General features: G+C 41.7%; 2 protein-coding genes across 2 annotated transcripts in view; both read left to right on the top strand.

Moving 5' to 3' along the window:
• The window catches only part of LOC146467275 (uncharacterized), a 118,761-nt gene that overhangs the window by 84,411 nt on the left and 12,204 nt on the right, over window positions 1-22,146 (top strand). The window lies entirely within an intron of this gene.
• Window positions 1,360-6,621, top strand: LOC146467276 (uncharacterized). Its single transcript, XM_085126027.1, has 4 exons — window positions 1,360-1,695; window positions 2,162-4,723; window positions 4,771-6,216; window positions 6,361-6,621. Exons 1-4 carry the CDS (start codon window positions 1,360-1,362, stop codon window positions 6,619-6,621), a joined length of 4,605 nt encoding a protein of 1,534 aa, XP_084982153.1.

The following is a 22,146-nucleotide window of genomic DNA, read 5'->3' as shown; positions in this document are numbered from 1 at the left end:
ATAGTTAAACTTAACTTACAAACGATTATAACACTAACTGATGTGCGGTACATCTGATTCAGCACACGGTGTGAAAAGGATCGAGACTTCCACATTTTACCAGGCATTTTTCTTGATTCATGATATGTTATTACTAGCTACAAAGAATTACAACAAGCATTATCAATTTCCCTTGCAGTTTTATTTTTCTAACAAAAAGACCCAGACAGTTGCGGATTCAGACCTTCCCAGTCGTGGGTAGCCCGTTCTATTCCCATGCTATTTTTGTCAGTTTTGTTATTAAAAATTTAGCAAAAGTAACGAGGATTTTGCCTTCAACGGCAAATAAATAGCAAATAAATATTGTTAACAAAAATCGCAAATATAACAAATTGTTGCAACAGCTTTCAATCCTGGACAAAACTGGTCGCGCGCTGTATAGCAATTTTTATTTGATTTGTTGTAATGGAGAGTTTAAATTTCCATTATGAGTGATGGTTGAATGAATACAATATGCCGTAACACGGTTTTCGACCCCATTTATATTTTGACGAGTAGGCAAACACATCGTGCAATAACAGTGTTTGTATGGAAATCCGATGTCAAATAATTTTCCTAAAACATCGCTTCTGAAAAATTCAAGAATTGAAAACTTTTGGCACTAGGAAATTGGAGGGATGTAGCTGTGCCAGAAAGCGTCCAGACTTGTTTTGAACTTTCCATACATTTCCCTGTATTGTTTTCCCGCGAACAGTAGCAGTTCACGGCTGGTTCGCTATACAGGACCTGGGACAAAAATAGATTACCGGAAGTTTGAGTTTTGAATAAATTGAACAAGCTCGGAGGTCGAAGTAATAAACTATATCACGCTCACCTTTAATATTATAAAATGATCAGTGTTTTGGACAATTCGTTCGTTTTTGCTGACATTGACATTTCTGTCTTTTTACTCTTTATTGTTGTATTTTTACATGTTAGCCGCGCGCGCTCTTAGCCTTGCGCCGCGCGAGGACTGGACATTAATTAATTTAAGTCGCGCGTTCCGCGCGCAAGATGGCGTGTGGAGTGGCGTAGACAGGTTTTGAGTTTTTTTGCTTTTCGCCTCAAAGACAGTGTTTTCTTGTCGCTGGAAAAACAGTGTTTTGTACTTACAGTCTTGTCGGAAGCGATTGCCATTAAAGCCAAGAAATCGTCAAAAACAGTTTGGTCCTTCGAGCCGGATTTTAGCCAGTTGCCGCTGCATTTTAGCCGAATTGACGCCGGACATTAGCCGAGTTGCAGCCAGATATCAGCCGAATCACAGACGGATAGCTAGCCGAGTTGCCGCCGATTTTAGCCACACTACAGCCGAATAACGGAGTCAGATTCAACGTCTAAAAGATGCCAGAGGTGAGCGAAGTTGAAAAATGCCGATCAAAGAGGTCTGTTGTCGAGTCCACTGTGACGAAAAGTGCAAATCGTATCAAGGAGTTGATCGCTGAGAAGGGCAGCGTTTCAAAGGTATGTCAATTTGCTAAAAGTATCGAAGAAGCGAGAGATAAGGCCCGGGATCTGACAGGAAGACTAGAAGAAATTGCCCCGGAGTCCATTGAAACTGATGGTATGTGGCTGGAAGATTTAGAATATAATGTTAATGAAGTTCTGGGCGAAGTGTCAGATTACCTCGCTGAAACAAGGAAAACTGAGACCCAGACTCTCGAAGCACATTCCAGCAATGTAAATAAAGCCGAAAGTTCTCCAGTCCTGTCGGGGGAGTTCCAGTTTAATAAGGGAAGTGGACTCAAAGGTGTTAAAGTCCCGACCTTCGAGGGGGACCCTGATAAGTGGCCATATTTCTGGGGGAATTTTTAGCTCGCTCGTTCATCAAAACAGAGCTCTATCGGGTCCGATCAAGCTGGCTCACTTGAACAACTCCCTCAGCGATAAAGTCCGAAGTGTAATTGCCTGTTTGACTGGGGAGCCAGGGGACTATGAGAAAGCCGTAAAATTGTTAACTGAGAGGTATGGGGACCCCCGTGAAGTCGTAGATGCACACCTGCGTCGCATAACCAATTGGCCAGACATTAAGGAAAAGGATCGTGAATGATTTGAACGCTTTGCCGACGCATTACAAGCAGCTGTGTTTGCCTTAGACCGTCCCGATTATAGACACGAGTTACTTAGCATCCCTCTCTGCACGCAGTTAGTTCGCAAGTTGCCGGCAAGGGAGAAGGATGAATGGGTGCGACAAATTGAGCGCGAACAGGTCTCTGAGGATGTCAGTGGTTTAGCCGAATGGGCGCAGGCGCGTGCCAAAACGATGCGAAAGCGCGAACGGTACAACGAACAACCAGCCAGTCCCGCAAAGAGCAGTTTTAGTAGAGGCTTAGTGCAGACACAGTCAAGGCCGCAAAGATATCAAACTATGATCACGACCACTAGTTCCGCTTCGTTGCCAGTAAAATGTTCGCTGTGTGAAAGAGATCATTCTGAGGTCAAATGCCCGACGTTCCTTGCGGCCACCATAGACAAACGCTGGGACATTGTCAAAGCCAAAAAGGTCTGTTTCGGCTGCCTAAAACGTGGTCACCAGCGTCGCCAGTGTCGCCTGTCCTCAAGATGTGGTGTTGATTCATGTGGAAAGGGACATCACTATTTGCTACATGCCACTGAGCCTAAGGAGGGGCTGAAACCGCAAGAACCGCAGATCGTAGAGTTGCCGACAGAGAATAAAGGAGTCCGTTGCGGTAAAGCACAGGGAAACGTGACCGGTACCAGTAAAGTCGCATTGAAAACTGTGACCGTCCCTTTCGTAAGTGACTCGGGGCAGATTATTATGGGCCTAGTACTCCTGGATAGAGGCAGTGAAACAACACTGATAAGAACCGGGTTTGCCGCACAGCTGGGCATTCAAGGTCCCAAGCAGAACCTTACTGTGGATGCCGTTGGAGGAGTAACTACAACCGTCAAGTCGCAGCGAGTGCGCCTGCCCTTTGCGCCATCTGTGACAAAGGCAAATGTGAATGCCTGGACCATGAAGAACATATGTGCGCCTGTGGACGCTATTAACTGGCCGGAAGTGAAGCAACACTACGTGCATTTGCGTGATGTCCCAGTTGAGTCGTTTGGTGACGGGACAGTGGATGTGTTACTAGGCCTAGATGCTGCAGCCTTAATGGCACCGGTGGAAGTTAGACGTGGGGAGCATTCGGAGCCATATGCCGAGCTAACGCCACTAGGTTGGGTGATCGCCGGTCCAGTCTCAACAACCGCCAGTGACCCGGGAAAGCGTATCCTGCGCGTGCAAGTGATAGAGCCTGAGGATGATGTCAACTATCAACTGCGCAAGTTCTGGGACATAGACGTATTTGGTGTTCGAGTGGAGACAGCTCCGCCTTACACACGCACAGAACAGCGAGTGATGGACATGCTAAACAAGACATGCCGCCGAGTGGGGTCTGGGTACGAATTAGGACTCCTGTGGAAAGCCAATAGACCGCCGTTGCCCGACAACTACGATACTGCGCTAAAAAGGTTAGAATCTGTTGAGCGTCGTTTACAGCGAGAGCCAAAGTTAGCGGAAGGCTACCGAAAAGCAAGTGACGCATACATAGGAAAGGGTTTCGCGCGCAGATTGTCTGAGCAGGAACGTCTGATGGACGGCGAACGCTGGTTTCTACCCCATCACCCAGTGATCTCGCCTCACAAGCCATTACCACGAGTTGTGTTCGACTCCGCCTCGAAGCATGAAGGAATCTGCCTCAATAACTGCCTTGAGACGGGACCAAGCCTGCACAACGACTTGCCGGGTATCCTGCTTAGATTCCGTGAGAAATATGTCGCACTCTCCGGAGACGTTTCTGACATGTTCTGCCACGTGCGCTTGAGACAAGAGGACTGCAAGTATCACCAATATCTATGGCGTGGCATGGACACGAAACGACCCCCTGACGTCTACGAGATGAACTGCCTAGTGTTCGGAGACAAGTCATCACCTTGTGAAGCAAACTTCGCTGTGAGACGAACCACAGAAGACAACCAGGAAGAATGGCCTACCGCAGCCGCCGTGGTTAGGCGTGTCATTTTTTTAGACGACTTGTACACATCTTGTGGGAGCGAAACAGAAGCAGTGACCTTACGCGAGGACGTCACAGCTCTCATGGCCAAGGGAGGGTTTCCTATGCGCAAGTGGATCTCTTCTTCACCAGACGTTTTAGCTACAGTACCGGCAGCAGAACGAGCCGTTCCTAATAACTGCCTAGAGTCGGGAGAGCTACCGTCTGGCAGAGCTCTAGGTATCAGGTGGGATCCGAAGTCAGACAGCCTGGGGCTTGCACTACCTCACATTGATAGTCCACCAGCACAAAATACGAAGCGTGGTATTCTCAAGAAATTGGCTGGATTGTACGACCCCTTGGGATGGGCAAGTCCGTTCGTCATTCGCGCGAAAGTCATGCTGCAACGCACTTGGTCTCGTGGTTTAGGTTGGGACGACCCGCTGCCAGCGGATATGACTGCTGAATGGGCAAAGTGGGAGGAGGAGATAACAGCCCTGAAGTCCTTCACCGTCCCGCGTTACATCTACCGTCAGCCAGGGAAGATATGGAAGCAGTTAGTTCTCTTCTGCGATGCCTCGGAAGTCGCGTGTGCCGCAGCCGCCTACATGTGCGCCGCATCGACTGATGGAGAGACTGTGTGTCATCTGCTTATGGCTAAGACTCGTCCCATGCCTCTGAAGACGATTTCTATCCCGCGAGGAGAGTTGGTGGGTTGTCAACTAGCTGTGCGCCTTGCAAGACCGTTTGTGAGCAGCTGGATTTGAGCTTGCGCGATGTAAAGTACTTGTCAGACTCTACCACAGCGCTCTGGTGGATTTATGGAGAGCCCAGAAACTTCAGTCCGTTTGTTGCCAACCGAGTAGCCGAGGTACTGACTGAGAGTGATCCTACACAGTGGCATTATGTGCGCACAAAACTGAATGTTGCAGACCTTGCAACAAGAGGAGCTTCTGCAAGCGACATTCAGGCAGAATCAACAGGGATCCAAGGTCCAGAATTCTTAAAGTCTGGCGAATCAGAACGGCCGATTGATGACGTGCCGATGTCTGCACCGCCGCTAGCCGAAGCTGAACTGAAGAGGAAAGTGCTTAGGGTTAAGCAGGTGTCAGTCCCACCACTTGTTGATCTTACCGCCTACTCTACTTGGATAAAGCTTCTCCGCGTGACAGCCTGGATCTTACGCTTCCGTTATAACCTGCGAAACAAAGAGCAACGTGAGTCAGGAGCCTTAACTGTTGAAGAACTGAAAGGAGCTGAGTTGTACTGGATCAAGTGGGCGCAGAGAAACCGCTTCCCAGCTGAAATAGAATCGTTGTCCAAAGGACGCCCTGTTCCCCGCACAAGTCGGGTCGTAAGTCTTGATCCACAGTTGGTAGACGGAATCCTCCGTGTTGGTGGAAGAATTGACCAGGTGGAACTACCCTGGGAAGCCAAGCACCCGATCATCCTAGATTATGGACACGATGTTACACGCATGATTTTCATCCACTATCATCAAAAGCTCATCCATGCGGGAGTAGAACATGTGTTCAATCATTTACGAGAGAAGTTTTGGATCTTACATGGACGTGCGGAGGTGAAGAATTGTACCGTGAAATGCCCGCTCTGTCATCGGCGTCGCGTGCGACCGCTGACCCAGAAGATGAGTAACTTGCCTGAAATACGACTTGGTGGAGTAAGCACACCATTTCAGCATGTGGGATTAGACTATGCCGGTCCATTCAAAGTTCGCGTTGGTCGCAACAGAGAAGAGAAGCGATATGTTTGTCTCTTTACATGCCTGCACATGCGTGCCGTTCATCTTGAAGTCACTCACAGCCTTAACACGGACTCGTGCATCATGGCACTCCGACGTTTCAAATCCCGCCGAGGAAACCCAGTACGTATCCTGAGTGATAATGGCACGAATTTTGTGGGTGCTGAACGTGAGCTACGTGAGGCCCTAGCCGAGTTTGACCAAGAGCAAATCCAGGATGAATTCAGTGCCCGCGGAGTCCAATGGAGTTTCAACCCACCTGCCGCGCCATGGTTTGGAGGAGCGTGGGAGTCTCTGATCAAGTCCACCAAGCGAGCGATGAAAGTGATGCTAGGGAACGTGCTTACGGTAGATGAAACCTTTCTCACCGTAGTCGCTGAAGTTGAATCTCTCCTCAATTCCCGTCCGCATGTGTATGGTGGTAGCAGTATGTCGCCGTCTGATGTCAGTGCTCTAACGCCAAACCACTTCCTGCACGGTCGCGCAAGCGTGAATGCTTCACCGGGTGAATTTGTCCAGCGGGACATGTCGTTACGTCGGAGATGGAGGCACAGTCAATTCCTGGCGGATCAATTTTGGCGTCGTTAGAGACGAGAATATGTGCCTCACCTCATTGAGCGCAGTAAGTGGCCTAACATACAACGGAACCTTCGCCGGGGAGATCTCGTTCTTGTCGTCGATGACAATGTACCCAGAGGGCAGTGGCGCTTGGGGCGAGTCATGGCACCAATTGCCAGTGCGGATGGCCTTATCAGATCAGCAGAAGTCCTCACCAAGTCAGGAACGTGTGTCCGTCCTGTTGGAAAGCTGGTCCTACTAGAAGCGCACCATGAGGAGGACAAAGAGTGACGTTACCCCCTGGTTTACGTCACGGGCGGGGGTGTTTTGGACAATTCGTTCGTTTTTGCTGACATTGACATTTCTGTCTTTTTACTCTTTATTGTTGTATTTTTACATGTTAGCCGCGCGCGCTCTTAGCCTTGCGCCGCGCGAGGACTGGACATTAATTAATTTAAGTCGCGCGTTCCGCGCGCAAGATGGCGTGTGGAGTGGCGTAGACAGGTTTTGAGTTTTTTTGCTTTTCGCCTCAAAGACAGTGTTTTCTTGTCGCTGGAAAAACAGTGTTTTGTACTTACAGTCTTGTCGGAAGCGATTGCCATTAAAGCCAAGAAATCGTCAAAAACAATCAGTTATCCAAAAAATAGCTTTCATTGTTTATAATGTGAAAGCCTTTGAAATTACTTCAACACACCAGACACATTGAGTCTTCTCCTGGAATAATACTCAATCATTTCTCGCCAACAGTAAATAAACGTAGGCATGAGCGCAGTAAGCAAAACTAGCAAAAGTGCATAACTTATCAAATGACGTCTAGTTTATATTTTATAGGACACGCATAGCTATAATATTGTGTCAGTCCTTGTCTATTTTGATATCACCTCAACCACAGTTTGGAGAATACTTTCGTCCGAATTCTTAGCAAGAATGATTCCTCGTCCGACTCTCGTCTTGCTTCTGTTGCTCGTGGTGACGCCTTCTCTCCCCAGCGACAAACAGCAAAATGCTAGCGGTCTGACAGTAAAGAACCGGCTCTGCAGTCAGGCAAAATCCGAACGCGCAATGATGGCTCATATCAAAGCCAAAGTTGATTATTTCGCTACCAAATCGACAAAGGTGAATTCTTTGATGCCTCAAAATTACTTTCATCATTTATGAAATGTCGCGGTTATGTAAAGTTCGGCTCAATCAAGCGAAGAAGTCATTTTCTTGGATGAAAAATTTGAATGACAGGTATGCTAAACGATTCGTGTGACACTCGAAGCACAGAGACGAAACTCCATTAAAAAAGAAGCAAAAAACAAAACAAAATGGCACATTTGGTAAAGCTGCACGAACCAGTAAAACAATTTTGCTGATGGTAGACATTAATTAAATGAAGCATCAAAATATTCACGTTTTATGAATCAGACGTTTCTTTATAACAAAACAAACAATTTACCATCCTATTAAGGAGTTTTCAATTAAACTAGAACATATACAGAGTTAAAATAAAATAAAATACAATAAAATAAAATAAGCCATTTTTTCATGGCTAATAAGTGGGCTCTCCTTAACACTTTCGAAGGCAATAGTTAAAAAATGTTTTGCCAAAATGAAGCTTTCTCCTGACGGGTCGTCTTCTCGACAATTTCAAGAGTAGGAAAGCCAAACAATACAATTAAGAGTTAATGTCAGTAAAAATCAAAGAAATCGTGGCCACGGTCAAAAAATCGATTTCGCTCATACTTTGTCAGTTTGAAGGCCTATGTAAGTAAGTAAAGGATATAAGGTTAGTTTTTTGAAATATTCCATATAACGGCAGAAAACCGCCAAAAACGGTCACCCTACCGGAAGCTCGGATTTCACCACGCGAGAACTCGAAATTTTACATTTTTCAGTTTCTCGCTACACAGCCATTTACATAGCTGTGAATCTTTCTTTAGTATAATTTAATACATTGATTTTTCCTCAATCGAAACATAGCAATTATTTTCATCTCTGCTCGTTTGTGAGCGAACTGAGCTCGGATGAAGTAGACACACTTATCTCTATCACGCAAAAGTCTAAAATAATCCAAAATCAGCATGAAAAAAAGCTGACCGGTAGTGTTTCAAATACTCTGATACTTTGACAAAAGACAGTTCAGTCATTGATTTTTAGGTGTACGGTTTTTAATCTTTAGGATCTAGCAGAACTTTTGCACGAACGCCGATCAAAGTTTGACAAAATTACAATTCAGCGCCATTGAAATCTACAACGTACGTAACAAGGTAAAATTGAATAAATTAACTCCTCGGCCAAAGTTTGTCTAGAAAAGGCTTTAAACTATTTTCAACGCTTAAAACATTTAAAAATATATTGATGTTAAATATATATTGTCTACACGGGTACAACAAACCAACAAACACCAAAATTACCACTAGACAAAATTAAATCTCACTCGCTCCCCAATCTGTAGTGTCACGCACGAGCGAGTTGGCTACAATAACAAACAGATATTTACATCCCTTGATTTAAAATAAGTCATATTTTAAAATATCTTACTAAACGATGTGCCAGATTTCCCGGTGAACTTGCTGAAGAAATAGAAAATAACTTGCAATTGATAGCAATACAACCTGGAAGAATTAAAATTAATTCTATTAAGGATGAGAAGCTTTATCATCCTTCGATAACCAATCGGAAGTAACCGTTCCCACGAAAAGCAAATGTTGCATCGTTCTCTAAATAACCAAATCTATATATCCATATCTCTTAAACATTACACCTAAAGCATAAAGCCATAAAAGGGTAAAAAGAGGCCAGCCCTGAACTGCTGTATTATGTATTTAGTTTTTTTAAAAAGCGTTATGACTTTTCGTGCCCCAAAAAGTAGGTCTCGTGTAGTCGTGTTTTTCAGCTCTTCTCTGTAAAGAGCTAAACTGGAACCTGTTTTGTCACTTACTGGAGTGAGAAGAAGTTTTTCTTTTCTCCACAGTTAGAGATTTATGCTCTGTTTATGCGTGTATTGCATTTCGTCTTCTAATCTATCTTCATGGTTGGAATGTTCTACCAAACATTTTACAGCGTAAGCACCCTTTTGAAACTTTTCGGTCTCTGTATCAATTTTTAGTCATACTTTGTCTTTGCATTTACATCGAATATTTTTGTGTTGTTATTTGCACAGCTTTTGTGAAAACCAGATACCCTGGTGAGTTTGAAAGAAAAAAAAGAATGTTTGCTATCTGTCTATCTACAATCGTGGACAAAGCTGTTAAGAAAATTACCCTCCAACCGTTTTTAAAGGTAAAAAAGCAAGCAGCAATATTTGAAACCTCCCCTCCCTCGACTCAATGTCGTTTTCTGGTTCATGAACAGTTTCCTGGCAATTACCACTTTCCAAATAAACATTGTATAGGGGGAAGGGGGAAGGAGAAGTAACTGTGGTAGAATTTAGAAGGAAAAAAAGTAAAGACCAATTAAATGACAAGAACACATTCATTCATAGTATAAAACATATCTATTTGCAGCAAAATGCTCACAAATAAATGTAAATGACAATGTATTTCAACTAATAATTGATGATCACATGAGTGAAAGACCCTTGCAGTGAAACTAGCAACTTATTCAGAGAAATAAAAACATTACAACATTACAAAGTTCAGGCTTGGATTTTTCCAGGCTATCTATTTTTTTCATATCAGATTACTGGCTTCCACCCTTGAAGGGTCTTTCATTCATAAATGCTTCTAGTCACAACCTATTTACATTTCTAGTACTGCAGTATGAAAGTTGTTGTGGGACAGTCATGTCCAATACTCACCAATTGTTCGGGTCGTGAAAGTGCCTTTACGACTCGTACCAGTCGTACGAGCCAAGTGGTGAGTGTGATACTTTTAATGAAAATAACATGACGTTTGATTTGGTAAAACTGCATCTCATTAAAGGAGGTCCTGGCCTGCCAAATTCGTACGAGTCGTACGACTCGTTCAAGTGGTGAAACGGCATCTCATTAAAGGAGGTCCTAGCCTGGCAGATTCGCACGAGTCGTACGACTCGTTCAAGTGGTGAAACTGCATCTTATTAAAGGAGGTCCTGGCCTGGCAGATTCGCAGGAGTCGTACGACTCGTTCAAGTGGTGAAACTGCATCTCATTAAGTAAGGATTCTTTAATCCATGAGCCGAACCAAGCGCAGTACACATGAATATATCTCGTTCTTTAATCCATGAGCTTAAACAAGCGCACTACACATGAATATATCTCGTTCTTTAATCCATGAACCGAAACAAGCACGCTACACATGAATATATCTCGTTCTTCAATCCATGAACCGAAACAACCGCGCTACACGTGTATATAACTCGTTCTTTAATCCATGAACCGAAACAAGCACGCTACACATGAATATATCTCGTTCTTCAATCCATGAACCGAAACAACCACGCTACACGTGTATATAACTCGTTCTTTAATCCATGAACCGAAACAAGCACGCTACACATGAAAATACCTCGTTCTTTAATCCATGAGCCGAAACAAGCGCACTATACATGAATATACCTCGTTCTTCAATCCATGAACCGAAACAACCGCGCTACACGTGTATACAACTCGTTGCATGAATATATCTCGATCTCGTTCTCGTTCTATCAGCGTGAGCGACCAAATGATGCGTTTCTCGTTGAAAAAAGAAAATAAACTAGAAGTAAACAAAATTTAAACTAGGGGCTGATGCTGTAAAATACAACAAATATATGTTTTCTTCGTTCTTTAGTGTGAGAACCTAAATGATGCGTTTCTTACTAAACAAAACCTTACAATCGACTGGAACTAGGAAACGTGTTTTCCTGACGACTAATGCAGAATACTATAGATTAAAATTAGTATTTTATGGAAAAAGTAGACTGTACGGTAGCATTGGTCAATAACTTTAGTGGCATTAGTGGCATTTTTTAATGACTCTCTTTTACTTCGGTAACCCATTGAGGTACAGAAGTTTGTTGTAGTCTACGTCAAAGTAGAACCACAGATGGCTTTTCTGCTCGGCATTGTTGAGGACAAAATCTACTTGTCTTGCCCTCTTTTCTGCTTTAACTGTTGAGTCCGCCCAGTGTTGCGCCAGCATTATCCATCTTCTGATAAGGGTTGGCTCACAACCGTTGCCGATGAGAAAGAGAACCAACTTGAAGGTTTCGGTGTCACCCATGGGTTTTCTCCAGAATATGAGCCGCATTTCCTTTGGCCACGATTTTAAAGGAAAGAATGCGTCCCCGTCAATTACTCTCGTCAATTGCCTTCTTTCCTCCACTACTTCTGCTCGTGACAGTAAACGAGTTTCTTCTCGATACAGACGTAACGCTGCCATCACGCGTCCTTTTGAACAGTGCTCTATGAAAGCTGCAATCCTGCATCATGGTTTAAATACCTTCAATTACAATTTTGTCACCTTCCCTCGACAGAAAGGTTGATTGTTTGGATCAACAGTTATTCAATGTAATCGCACTAGCTATTGTTGGTAAATTTGCCGCAAACAATCGGCTCGAGTCTATTCAACCGGTTCCCATCAACACTATCATATCTACCAGTCGCTCGGTTTGCTGTTAGGTTGGCATAAGACGGAGTTGTTTTAATCCGCTTTATCAGCGCGCTGGTTGATTATAAATTCCTTATTCCTTTTTTAAATGCCTTATTAAAAAAAGAAACCTCTGAATTTCGATCATTTCCTTTTCTTCATTGTTCTTTCCTTTTATTTAATAAACAAAGAACTCGCCTTGCCCGGTTGTCAATAGTAAGTTGTTATACAGTTGAACCTCTCCACAACGGCCACCTTGGGGACAGAAGAAAGTGGCCGTTGTCGAGAGGTGGCCGTTATGGGGAGGTAGGGGTGTCATATGACACTTTTTTTCGGGAAGTACAACATGTTTATTGTGCCAAGTTCATGCTTTCTGTAGCCTATAATGGCAATCCAGTCTTAAGTAATATATACAGATAAAATACACAATAAAACATATTAAATAATGTTTCGAATCAAAATGTTAACAAGACGACACGAGCAAGGTTCGCAACATTCGCTATATTATTGTAGACAATTTATGCTTCCCGCAGCTTATAAATGGAACACAATCAAAATACGTATATCATTAAAATGGATACAGAAACGTAATGTTCCGAAGGCAAATGTCGATTAATGCATCAACTTATAAAAAAAAGGTTTTTACAAAAAAGAGCTGTACTGGCCGTTGTCGAGAGGTTATTTTGGCAGTTGGGGACCCTCTTTAGTGGCCGTTGCCGTTGTAGAGAGGTGGCCGTTGTAGGGAGGTTTAAACAAGAGGTAATGTATGGACTGTCCGCCGGGACAAAAAGAAGTGGCCGTTGAAGAGAGGTGGCCGTTAGTGGAGGTTCGACTGGGTAGTTGACATCAAACACCTCCAATGTCTTAAAATGATTTCTAATTTCATCTCACCTTTCTATTGGTCAAGTTCGATTCCTTCCCTGTGTCGAAAACAGGGAGGGCTTCAGTTTTCACTTGTGGCCAAACGCGGAACCACAAAACATAAATTGAAGTATGGAACAGAAATAAATATCAACGATAGAGGCAATGAAGTAAAGAAGAAATAAATTTGTGTTTGTCTTACGGCTTGTTTTAAAACAAACGGTAATAGCTAGGGTGGTACAGTTCGCTCTTGTAACTAGGCAACCGTTGCGAATCGAAGCGTCGGCAGGAGCCCACGCCATACCACAACCTCGTTCCCAGGGTTCGTGAAGAGAAGAGACCCTGGGAACGAGGTTGGCCGTACCATTACTGGCACAACACAAGACGTTCTCAACATGTCAACGACAGTTAGAAATTACGGCCATTTATTTCGTGTCGGGTTTGTGTTTCAAACCATTGGCGACATATTCCTGAACCTTACCAGTTTTGCTTCCGTTGTAAAACAGTATATTTATGGAACCTCCCCTCAGCAAACAACCCAAGATGTTGAGGCCTTTACTGCTGAAACTCGTAGTCCGTTATTCTTAAATCCGAATATCGTGGCATTTAGTGAACGCGAGTTTCAAGAATTCCATGATTTTACTCTGAGCTGCGGACAACCAATGGGAACTGTACTGGTTAGTGGAAGAGTAAAATGTAGAAAATGTGACAAACCCTTGGTTTTAGAGAAAACAAGTCAACCAGGTTTCAACTCACTTGGGAAACAGTCTTTATTGCTGTTGAAAAATTACAATCAGTCAAGAGCCCAGTGAATTTACAAAAAAAAAATGCCTGAGATTTCAATTGCTGCAGTTAAAACCTATGGCGTTTATTGTGGCAGTCCATTTCAAGCGTAAAGCTTTTAAAACTCACATCAGACAACACTTATCTAAAATCAAATACACGGAATCTGGAATTCAGCAGTCATTGTGTTTTGCCACTTTTCCTGGGCAAATCTGCTTAAAGTGGTATGAAAAGATAGGTGTCAAAACGTTTTTTTTTTTCAGTATAGTTATGATTCATTGCAATTAGCATGATCTTTTACGAAAAAAAAAAGGAAGTCAATCAATAAGAAAGATATTTCCCAATGGAATCGCCTTAATAAAAGTAAGAACTTTCTTTTGCTTTACTTTTTCCGTGTAACTTGAAGTACGTTGATTGGCTTGTGATCATAAGAGCTAGGGGAGAGAGATGTGTATGAGTCGTCATATTTTGACAAATATACAGAGATTTGTTGTAGACATCAAGTTAATAGATAAGTGCTTTTTTTGTGTGTTTAACAGCTTTCACTTTAAGAGACTGCCTTAGAATACCACTGTTGACAAATTTCAATTTTTATATTCTGGATTTCACATTTTGCCTTTTAGGTAAACCCATAACAAAGAATGTTTCAAGAAATGGTACTTTTACTCATGCATAATACAGGGTTCAGAAAAAAACCCAATCATTAATTGGTTCTTCAAAGAAAAAAATCCCTTTGATATGCAGTTTCTAATATCCATTATATTGCTTTTAAGCAATTAACTTTAGAATTTGATCCCAATAATTACAAAACCAACAAAACATAATTACTGATGTTACCAACTTAGTTTTTATTTATCAACAAAACCATTGTTACAGTATTGTCACAGTTTATAGAGTTAATATAAGTTCCATGGATGATCATAGTAAGATTAACGTCTAATAAATCATGTTCTCTTTCACTGGAACTGGAATTTTATACAAAGATATACAAATGGAACAATTTCATGACAGGGGCCAATCTGAGTAAAGTCAAACCCCACTTTATGGCACCCCCTTAATATGGGCACCCTGTTATTAGGCACAGTTGTCCCTTTCCCTGGGGAAAATCCCATAGTTCTTTTAAAATTCTCACACTTTCTAATTGCCCCATCAACTAAATGTCATGAAACATTAGCCGCACTTATACAGACACTCTTTAGTCAACTTTGTCTTCAATGAACCCCATCTTTTGTGAAGGCACATAAAACACGCTATTCTTAGTTTATGCATGTATACTGGAGGATGCATTATCATCTGCCCAAACTTGCACATACATTTCCTGTTCGTCTGGTTATTTGTGTGTAGTATAAAAGACATACATAAGATGCATTATCCACCTGAACAAATTTATATCTTCCGTTATAAGTCGTTCAATACGATTAACAATGAAAGATCGTTAGTCCAGACACATAATGCTTCTTGAGCCCATCTTCATTACTATAGACCACTCCAATAAAATGGGTATTTTTGACTTAATTCACACAACCTGCTTATACGGCACCTATTAATAAGCACACTATCCATGGTCCCTTCGGTGTCCATATGGAAAGGATTCGACTGTATTAACATTACACCCACAATACCATAATGTAACCTTAAATCACCCCATAACAACCTAAATAGGCCTTATCACGGTTTTCGACGCCATTTTGACGAGTAGGCAAACATGTCAGAAATAACAGTATCCGATGTCAAATAATTTTCATAAACAACGCTTCTGAAAAATTCATGAATTGGAAACTTTTAGCATTAGTAAAAGGATTTTAAGAAAAAAAATTGGAGGGATGTAGGTGTGCCAGAAAGCGTCCAGTCGTGTTTTGAACTTTCCATACATTTGTCTGTATTTTTTCCCGCGAACTACTTTTAGTAGCAGTTCACGGCTGGTTCGCTGTACAGACAAATGTATGGAAAATTCAAAACACAACTGGACGCTTTCTAGCACAGCTACATCCCTCCAATTTTTTTTTCTTAAAATCCTTTTACTAGTGCTAAAAGTTTCCAATTCATGAATTTTTCAGAAGCGATGTTTTATGAAAATTATTTAACATCGGATTCCCATACAAACACTGTAATTTCAGACGTGTTTGCCTACTCGTCAAAATGGCGTCGAAAACCTTGATAAGACCTATTCTGCCTACATCCACTAAAATTAAAAGTTACGTTCCCCGCAAGTTACCTTCAACTCTACAATTATCACGCACCTAACTTTAAGCTTAATTAACTAACTAATGAAATTTTGCTTTCTTCATACTTATAACAATTACGCAGTATTAATATCTTACCTCCGAAACATTTTTCTGTAGCATAATGACTTCAAGAAACCGCCATATTGGCGAATTACGTACCTTTATAAACACTCGCACCAAGTTCCCTCGTCATAAGGTGGCACGGGCATGTTGATGTTAATCGTTCCCACAAATGCCAAACACAACCGCGTTAAATGTTATGCCACTCGTACGCGTAAACCCGAAAGGCCACAACAGATTGCCCGGCAATTTTACCTAAACTAAATTGGGGATATTTTCTAACACTGCCAAAGCGTGCGTTCTCCAATCAACATTTCTTTGTTGACTCGACGATGCTTGTGTCCGCGCGTACTGTTCGACTACAACCGATTGCTACGTCCCTCCTGCCTTACAAATCGACAAATCGTGCAGGATATCCCAAGTCTGACGCCCTAAATAGATGAATTATTACACTCGCAAACAATGTTTGAGTCCACCTGTACGACTACAAAACCGATTTCGGTACTGGCTACGGCCCTAGCCTTCTGCCTTGCAAACACGGACTGATATTTTCAGACTCCCCGGCTAATGAGATGCATTTTTCCACTCGACAATGCTTCTGTCCACCCGTACGACCCGTACGAGTCGACAACTGATTGCTAGGGCCCTACAGCCTTACAAACACGGACTGATATTTTCTAAGTCTCTCTAATGAGATGCATTTTTCGACTCGACAATTTACTTTGTCGACTCGAAAATGCTTCTGTCCACCCGTACGACCCGTACGAGTCGACAACAGATTCCTAGAGCCCTCAGCCTTACAAACACGGACTGATATTTTCTAAGTCTCCCTAATGAGATGCATTTTTCGACTCGACAATTTACTTTGTCGACTCGACAAAGCTTCTGTCCACTCGTACGACTCGTACGAGTCGACAACAGATTCCTAGGGCCCTCAGCCTTACAAACACGGACTGATATTTTCTAAGTCTCTCTAATGAGATGCATTTTTCGACTCGACAATTTACTTTGTCGGCTCGTCAAACATTCTGTCCACTCGCACGACTCGTGCGAGTCGGCAACTGATTGCTAGGGCCCTCAGCCTTACAAACACGGACTGATATTTTCTAAGTCTCCCTAATGAGATGCATTTTTCGACTCGACAATTTACTTTGTCGACTTGACAAAGCCTCTGTCCACTCGTACGACTCGTACGAGTCGACAACTGATTGCTAGGGCCCTACAGCCTTACAAACACGGACTGATATTCTAAGCATTTTTCCACTCGACAATTTACTTTGTCGACTCGACAATGCTTCTGTCCACCCGTACGACTCGTACGAGTCGACAACTGATTGCAATGGCCCTACAGCCTTACAAACACGGACCGATATTTTCCAAGTCTCCCTAATGAGATGCATTTTTCGACTCGACAATTTACTTTGTCGACTTGTCAAACATTCTGTCCACCAGTACGACTCGTACGAGTCGACAACTGATTGCTAAGGCCCTACAGCCTTACGCCACGGACTGATATTCTCCCTAATGAGATGCACCCCTAAAAATTAAAAGCAACATCATGTAATTCCACGAAAATGTAACTACTTCACCACTTGCACTAAACTGACCAGTGGAACAGTTGTTCCACGACTCGTACGACTCGTACGAGTCGTAAAGGCACTTTCACGACCCGAACAAGTGGTGAGTATTGGACAACCCTCTTGTGGGATGGCCTGACTGTAAATGAGGTGGATGTTACTTGAAGTAAATGACCAAGTGCTTTCTCAGGGTTACCTGTTTTGCACTTGTTAATGCCAGACTGGCATCCCTATGCATAACACTGCAAGAAAGGTGTAAATCCAACAGGATTTTAACAGCTTTGAAGTCAATCTTGTGTCTCAAAATGAAGGATTTGAGTGTTGAGATCATGGTTGCACTGCATTTTCCCTAAGACAAACCAGGAATATTGAATAATATATATATTTAGTCTTTCATCTTCCTAAGTTATGTAATTAACTCATTGTTACGTATTTTGTTTTTGTCTACCACGCTGTAACGTTAGCTCATACCTATTTACCAGTTGTATTTTCAAATTTCAAATTGTAACGTTTTTGTTTATGTAACTTTAGCCTTTTTTCAGGTATCTATTGTAACTGTTTAAATTGTAACGTATCTTGCCACAGGGTCAGTCTCAAACATACCTTGAAGAAGAAAGGCCGTGCCTTTCGAAATATTGGAAAATATACTTCCCTGACCGTGCAATCAGCCTTGCTCTTTTTTTAGATTATATATTTAGCCAAGCCTAAAAGCGGAGCTCCAATTTTTCTGATAGTATCTATATAAATCTGCTTATCGTATGGACGTAGTTCCTCTCTAAAGTTATATATATTTTTAATGCTTTTTTTTTTCTTAATTTTCCTTTCACCGAGCAAGGGTTGGTGATTGGTTGATCTTTGCGCTTGTACCCCAATCTCGTCCCCAGAGCCCACGCGCGTTTTTGAATGGGAATGAGATTCCTAGGAAAATCCATAATCCTTAAATAACAAGGACTGGAACCAGGTTTGTGGGCCCGCGAGAATGGGCACCCCCACCAAACCCATGTTTTCGCGAAAAGCTCTGGGCTCTGAAATCTGGTTTGCAGTCCTTGTTATCTATAGTCTCCTTCGCAGCCGTTATTAGGGTCGTCACGCAACGCTCCTCCCCACGGAGCGTTGCGTGACGACCCTAATAACGGCTGCGAAGGAGACTATGTTATCTAAGGTCTTCCGATTCCTGATCCTAGACTCCTAGTACCCAGATTCTTCATTTAAAAATGGCGGCAATCACGTTCTCAGAGCCCGCATTACCCTTATCCAGCGGAACGGGCGCTGGATAAGGGTAACGCGGGCTCTGAGAACGAGCGAAGAGGCGAATTTTAGTGGTCTTCGCTTCGTTCTAGAGATTTGGATAAAACAGGATAAAAACAGCAGTGTTCAGACATCTTCCTGTATTAGGATGGTGGATAAAAAAAGAAAGGATCTTTCTAATTTCTGCATAAGTTTTCAGGTTTGGAAGCGATCGAATTTTTCCTACGCCTCGTCTTATTTTTCCTGCGCTACTGTGTGGAAATGTTCCGTTTTGGAGGAAAACTTTTAGTGTGATAAATGTCAAAAGTAGAAGGGGTTTTGCTGTGTCGGTGGGAGGCGAAAGGTCCGACAGCTCTGTCAATCAAGGAGGTAAGATAACTTCAAATCTTTATGTATGCATACACACCTTTAAACTGTTTGTAGTGATTTTTTTTTCTGACGAGGGAGCAATTTTCTTAAAGAAATCTTTAACCAAGATAATATTAAAATTGAAAGCTAATACGGACAATAGTAGGCCAGTGTTGTTATATGAATTCATGTGGTCTACTAATATTAGGAGATCGTTCCAAACTAGTACACCGTGGAACAATTGAAAAACGAGTCATTATAAGTTATAGGGATTTACAAAATATTTAAAATTTCATCTTTTTCTCGTCAAATTGAGTGATTTTTTTTATGTTTAGGTTCTGTTTGAGGGAGATGCACATTGGATATGTTTGAATACAGGAGAAATATTTCAAGTCAAATTAGCTTTGTGCCATTTTTATATTTTCTTACTGCACTTGTAGCTCATTAATTCAATAAATTAGATTGAAAAGTTCATTTTTAAAAATTTCTGTTATTCCCTGGTTGATAGCTATTCTTGTACACTTAAAGTTGTTTATTTTGGTTTTTGCATAAACTCAAACTAACTGCTCAGTTCCATGCAACTGATATTGATTTACAAGAGAGTAAAGATGTCTTTGTTGCTCTTAACTTAATCTAAGAATGCAGTATAATTTTTCCCATTTGTTTCGGTAGGGATAGGAAAACATGAACCTGTCATAACTTCCTGTCAATCACATTAGTTCATTTGTCTTGAGAGTGCAAAGTGATACTATTTTGTTCAGAGAAACCACAGCAGTAATTGGCTGCCTCTTATTCTTGATATTGTAAAGTCAAAACAACAATCACTTGTGAATGCCTTTTGCTACTTTGTATATATGGAAACCAGTAATAATCAAAACTGGATCAGAGAGTGCATTTGGACGTATACAAAACATGGACCCAGGTCCATGGACCACCCATGTGGACCCGGTCCATGGACCACCTCGTGGACCTGGTCCATGGACCACCCCTGTGGACTGGGTCCATGGACCACCCCACTTTGTGGACCCGGTCCATGGATCACCACTAATAAATTTTCAAAGGCATATTTTACCGGTGAATATAATAAAGGATGGACTGCGGACTGAGTATAAAATACAGATTAAATATGGCTATAGGGTTTTTCACAAAGAGGTTGGTTATGCAGAGTTGGACCTCCACCCGATATCTCGAAATGTAAACACTGCTCTTCGCGAGCACCTTTTACAACAGATCATAAACAAAACCAACCTTTTATCTTGTTCCTACTTCATGTGGTGGCATGTGTTTGTTTATACTCCACTAGGCTTCGTTTTATCTGTATTTCTTGACTGCACATGTAAAGTTTAGTTTAGTTTCAACAACCTCTGACTCCAAAAGAATAGCAATGGCTTTCTGAATATTTCTGCATCTCGTAATAAAAAATACTTGGGACTTGGCCCAGTCTTTCTCGTTCTCCTTGCACCCAGACGATTTGTTTAAAAAAGTGTGATGAAGAACGAAATCTGCCTCGTCAGTACTCACCAGAAATCAGACTCTACAAATTATTGCAAAGAAAACTAAATATGGATTGCGTGGTAAAAGCATAAAATCTCAATTACATAGAAAGTAGAAAGTGAATTACATATTGAACGCCATATTTAATCTGTATTTTATACTCAGTCCGCAGTCCATCCTTTATTATATTGACAGGGAAAATATGCCTTCGAAAATTTATTAGTGGTGATCCATGGACCGGGTCTACAAGGTGGGGTGGTCCATGGACCGGGTCCACGAGGTGGTCCATGGACCGGGTCCATATGGGTGGTCCATGGACCTGGGTCCATGTTTTGTATACGTCCAGTGCGTTTGATAACCTCGATCCTAGCGTAGGTTCTCTCCTTTGCCAATTTGGTGATGATGTCATCTGCCCCTGCAAAATCTACAGGGGGTGCCAGATATACACATGTATGTCCCAATATCCTTTCATGCATGGCAATCAACTTTGGTTCTCCAATACAATCTCAACTCCAATCTGTGTAAGGAGTGCGTTCTTTCTATGTTGAATGCAAAAAATGTTGTAAGTCTAATTATCAACGGAAATTTTCAGTCCCTAGTCATTTGTACCTGGTTTTAAATTAAGTTAGTAAATTGTTTGACATAGAATCAAATAACAATTGTGTATAGATCCTCAACTGTCCCTGTCAAAATCTTTACCAAAAACAAAAAAAACCATCAGGCAGTTATGGGAGCCGGTTATCCCCAGCAGTTTTTCTACATTTTGCTACACAAGAATTAACTTGGAGTAAAGTTGGAAATAACACAACAATTAAGGGATAATGAAATTTTGTGCTGTGCAGTACTGACTATACAACTGAGAAATCAGAGAATTATCGTTGGAGTGTGAATTTCTGTGTGGGAAGGAAACCACTTAAATTTTGCATTACCCTAGTGAGGAGATTAATTTTGGTCCATCAGTGATCAAAAAATCCTGGGGTCATAGGTTTTAATCCTGCCAAGGTCAAAGAGTTTTTCTTTACCTTTCATGGACCACATTTCCTTACTGAGGTAAGACTGAAAAGAAAACTAAGCGGTTTCCTTCCACCACAAAAATTTACACTGCAGATTTTATTCTCTGGTTTCTCAATTAAGAAACAGGCCTTGCTCCAACCCATTAACCTTTTGCCCTTACAAGCAAAATCCCAATTTAAGAAGTCATTACAGACTGCTAAACACTACACTGCTTCAGCCTCATCACTCCAGTTTATGGATAGCACCTCATCTGAGAAGTCCCATTCATTTTTACACAGCAAAATACCTACCATGTATCATAACATTAATTTAATAAGCATTCTCTAAAAAATATTCCTTATTTTAATTTTCATCATCCTGTTTTTCCGAGAGAAAAAAAATAGAAGGAACAAGAGTGCCTAAAGAGAGTTGAGTGCATGTACAGCAATAGTACTCTTCTGAATTCACAAAATGATGTACAACATATACTTTGCTTGAAATATAATTTGCAAATTAAAAGTATTTTATCACTTTATTCTCCAAAACAATCAGTGGATTAAACTATTTTTATATAAATAAAGATTTTACATAAACCCTGGACAGAATGGAAAAGGAAAATAATATTATTTAGTGTTTTTCCTTATGTTACTGAAAAAACCCACGTATAAGAACCTAGTGATTTAAGAACCTACA

This window comes from Pavona decussata, unplaced genomic scaffold (assembly GCF_977016875.1).
Source record: "Pavona decussata unplaced genomic scaffold, jaPavDecu1.1 SCAFFOLD_137, whole genome shotgun sequence".
NCBI classification, from domain to species: Eukaryota; Metazoa; Cnidaria; class Anthozoa; order Scleractinia; family Agariciidae; genus Pavona; species Pavona decussata.
This window is presented reverse-complemented; position numbering and strand designations above follow the sequence as displayed.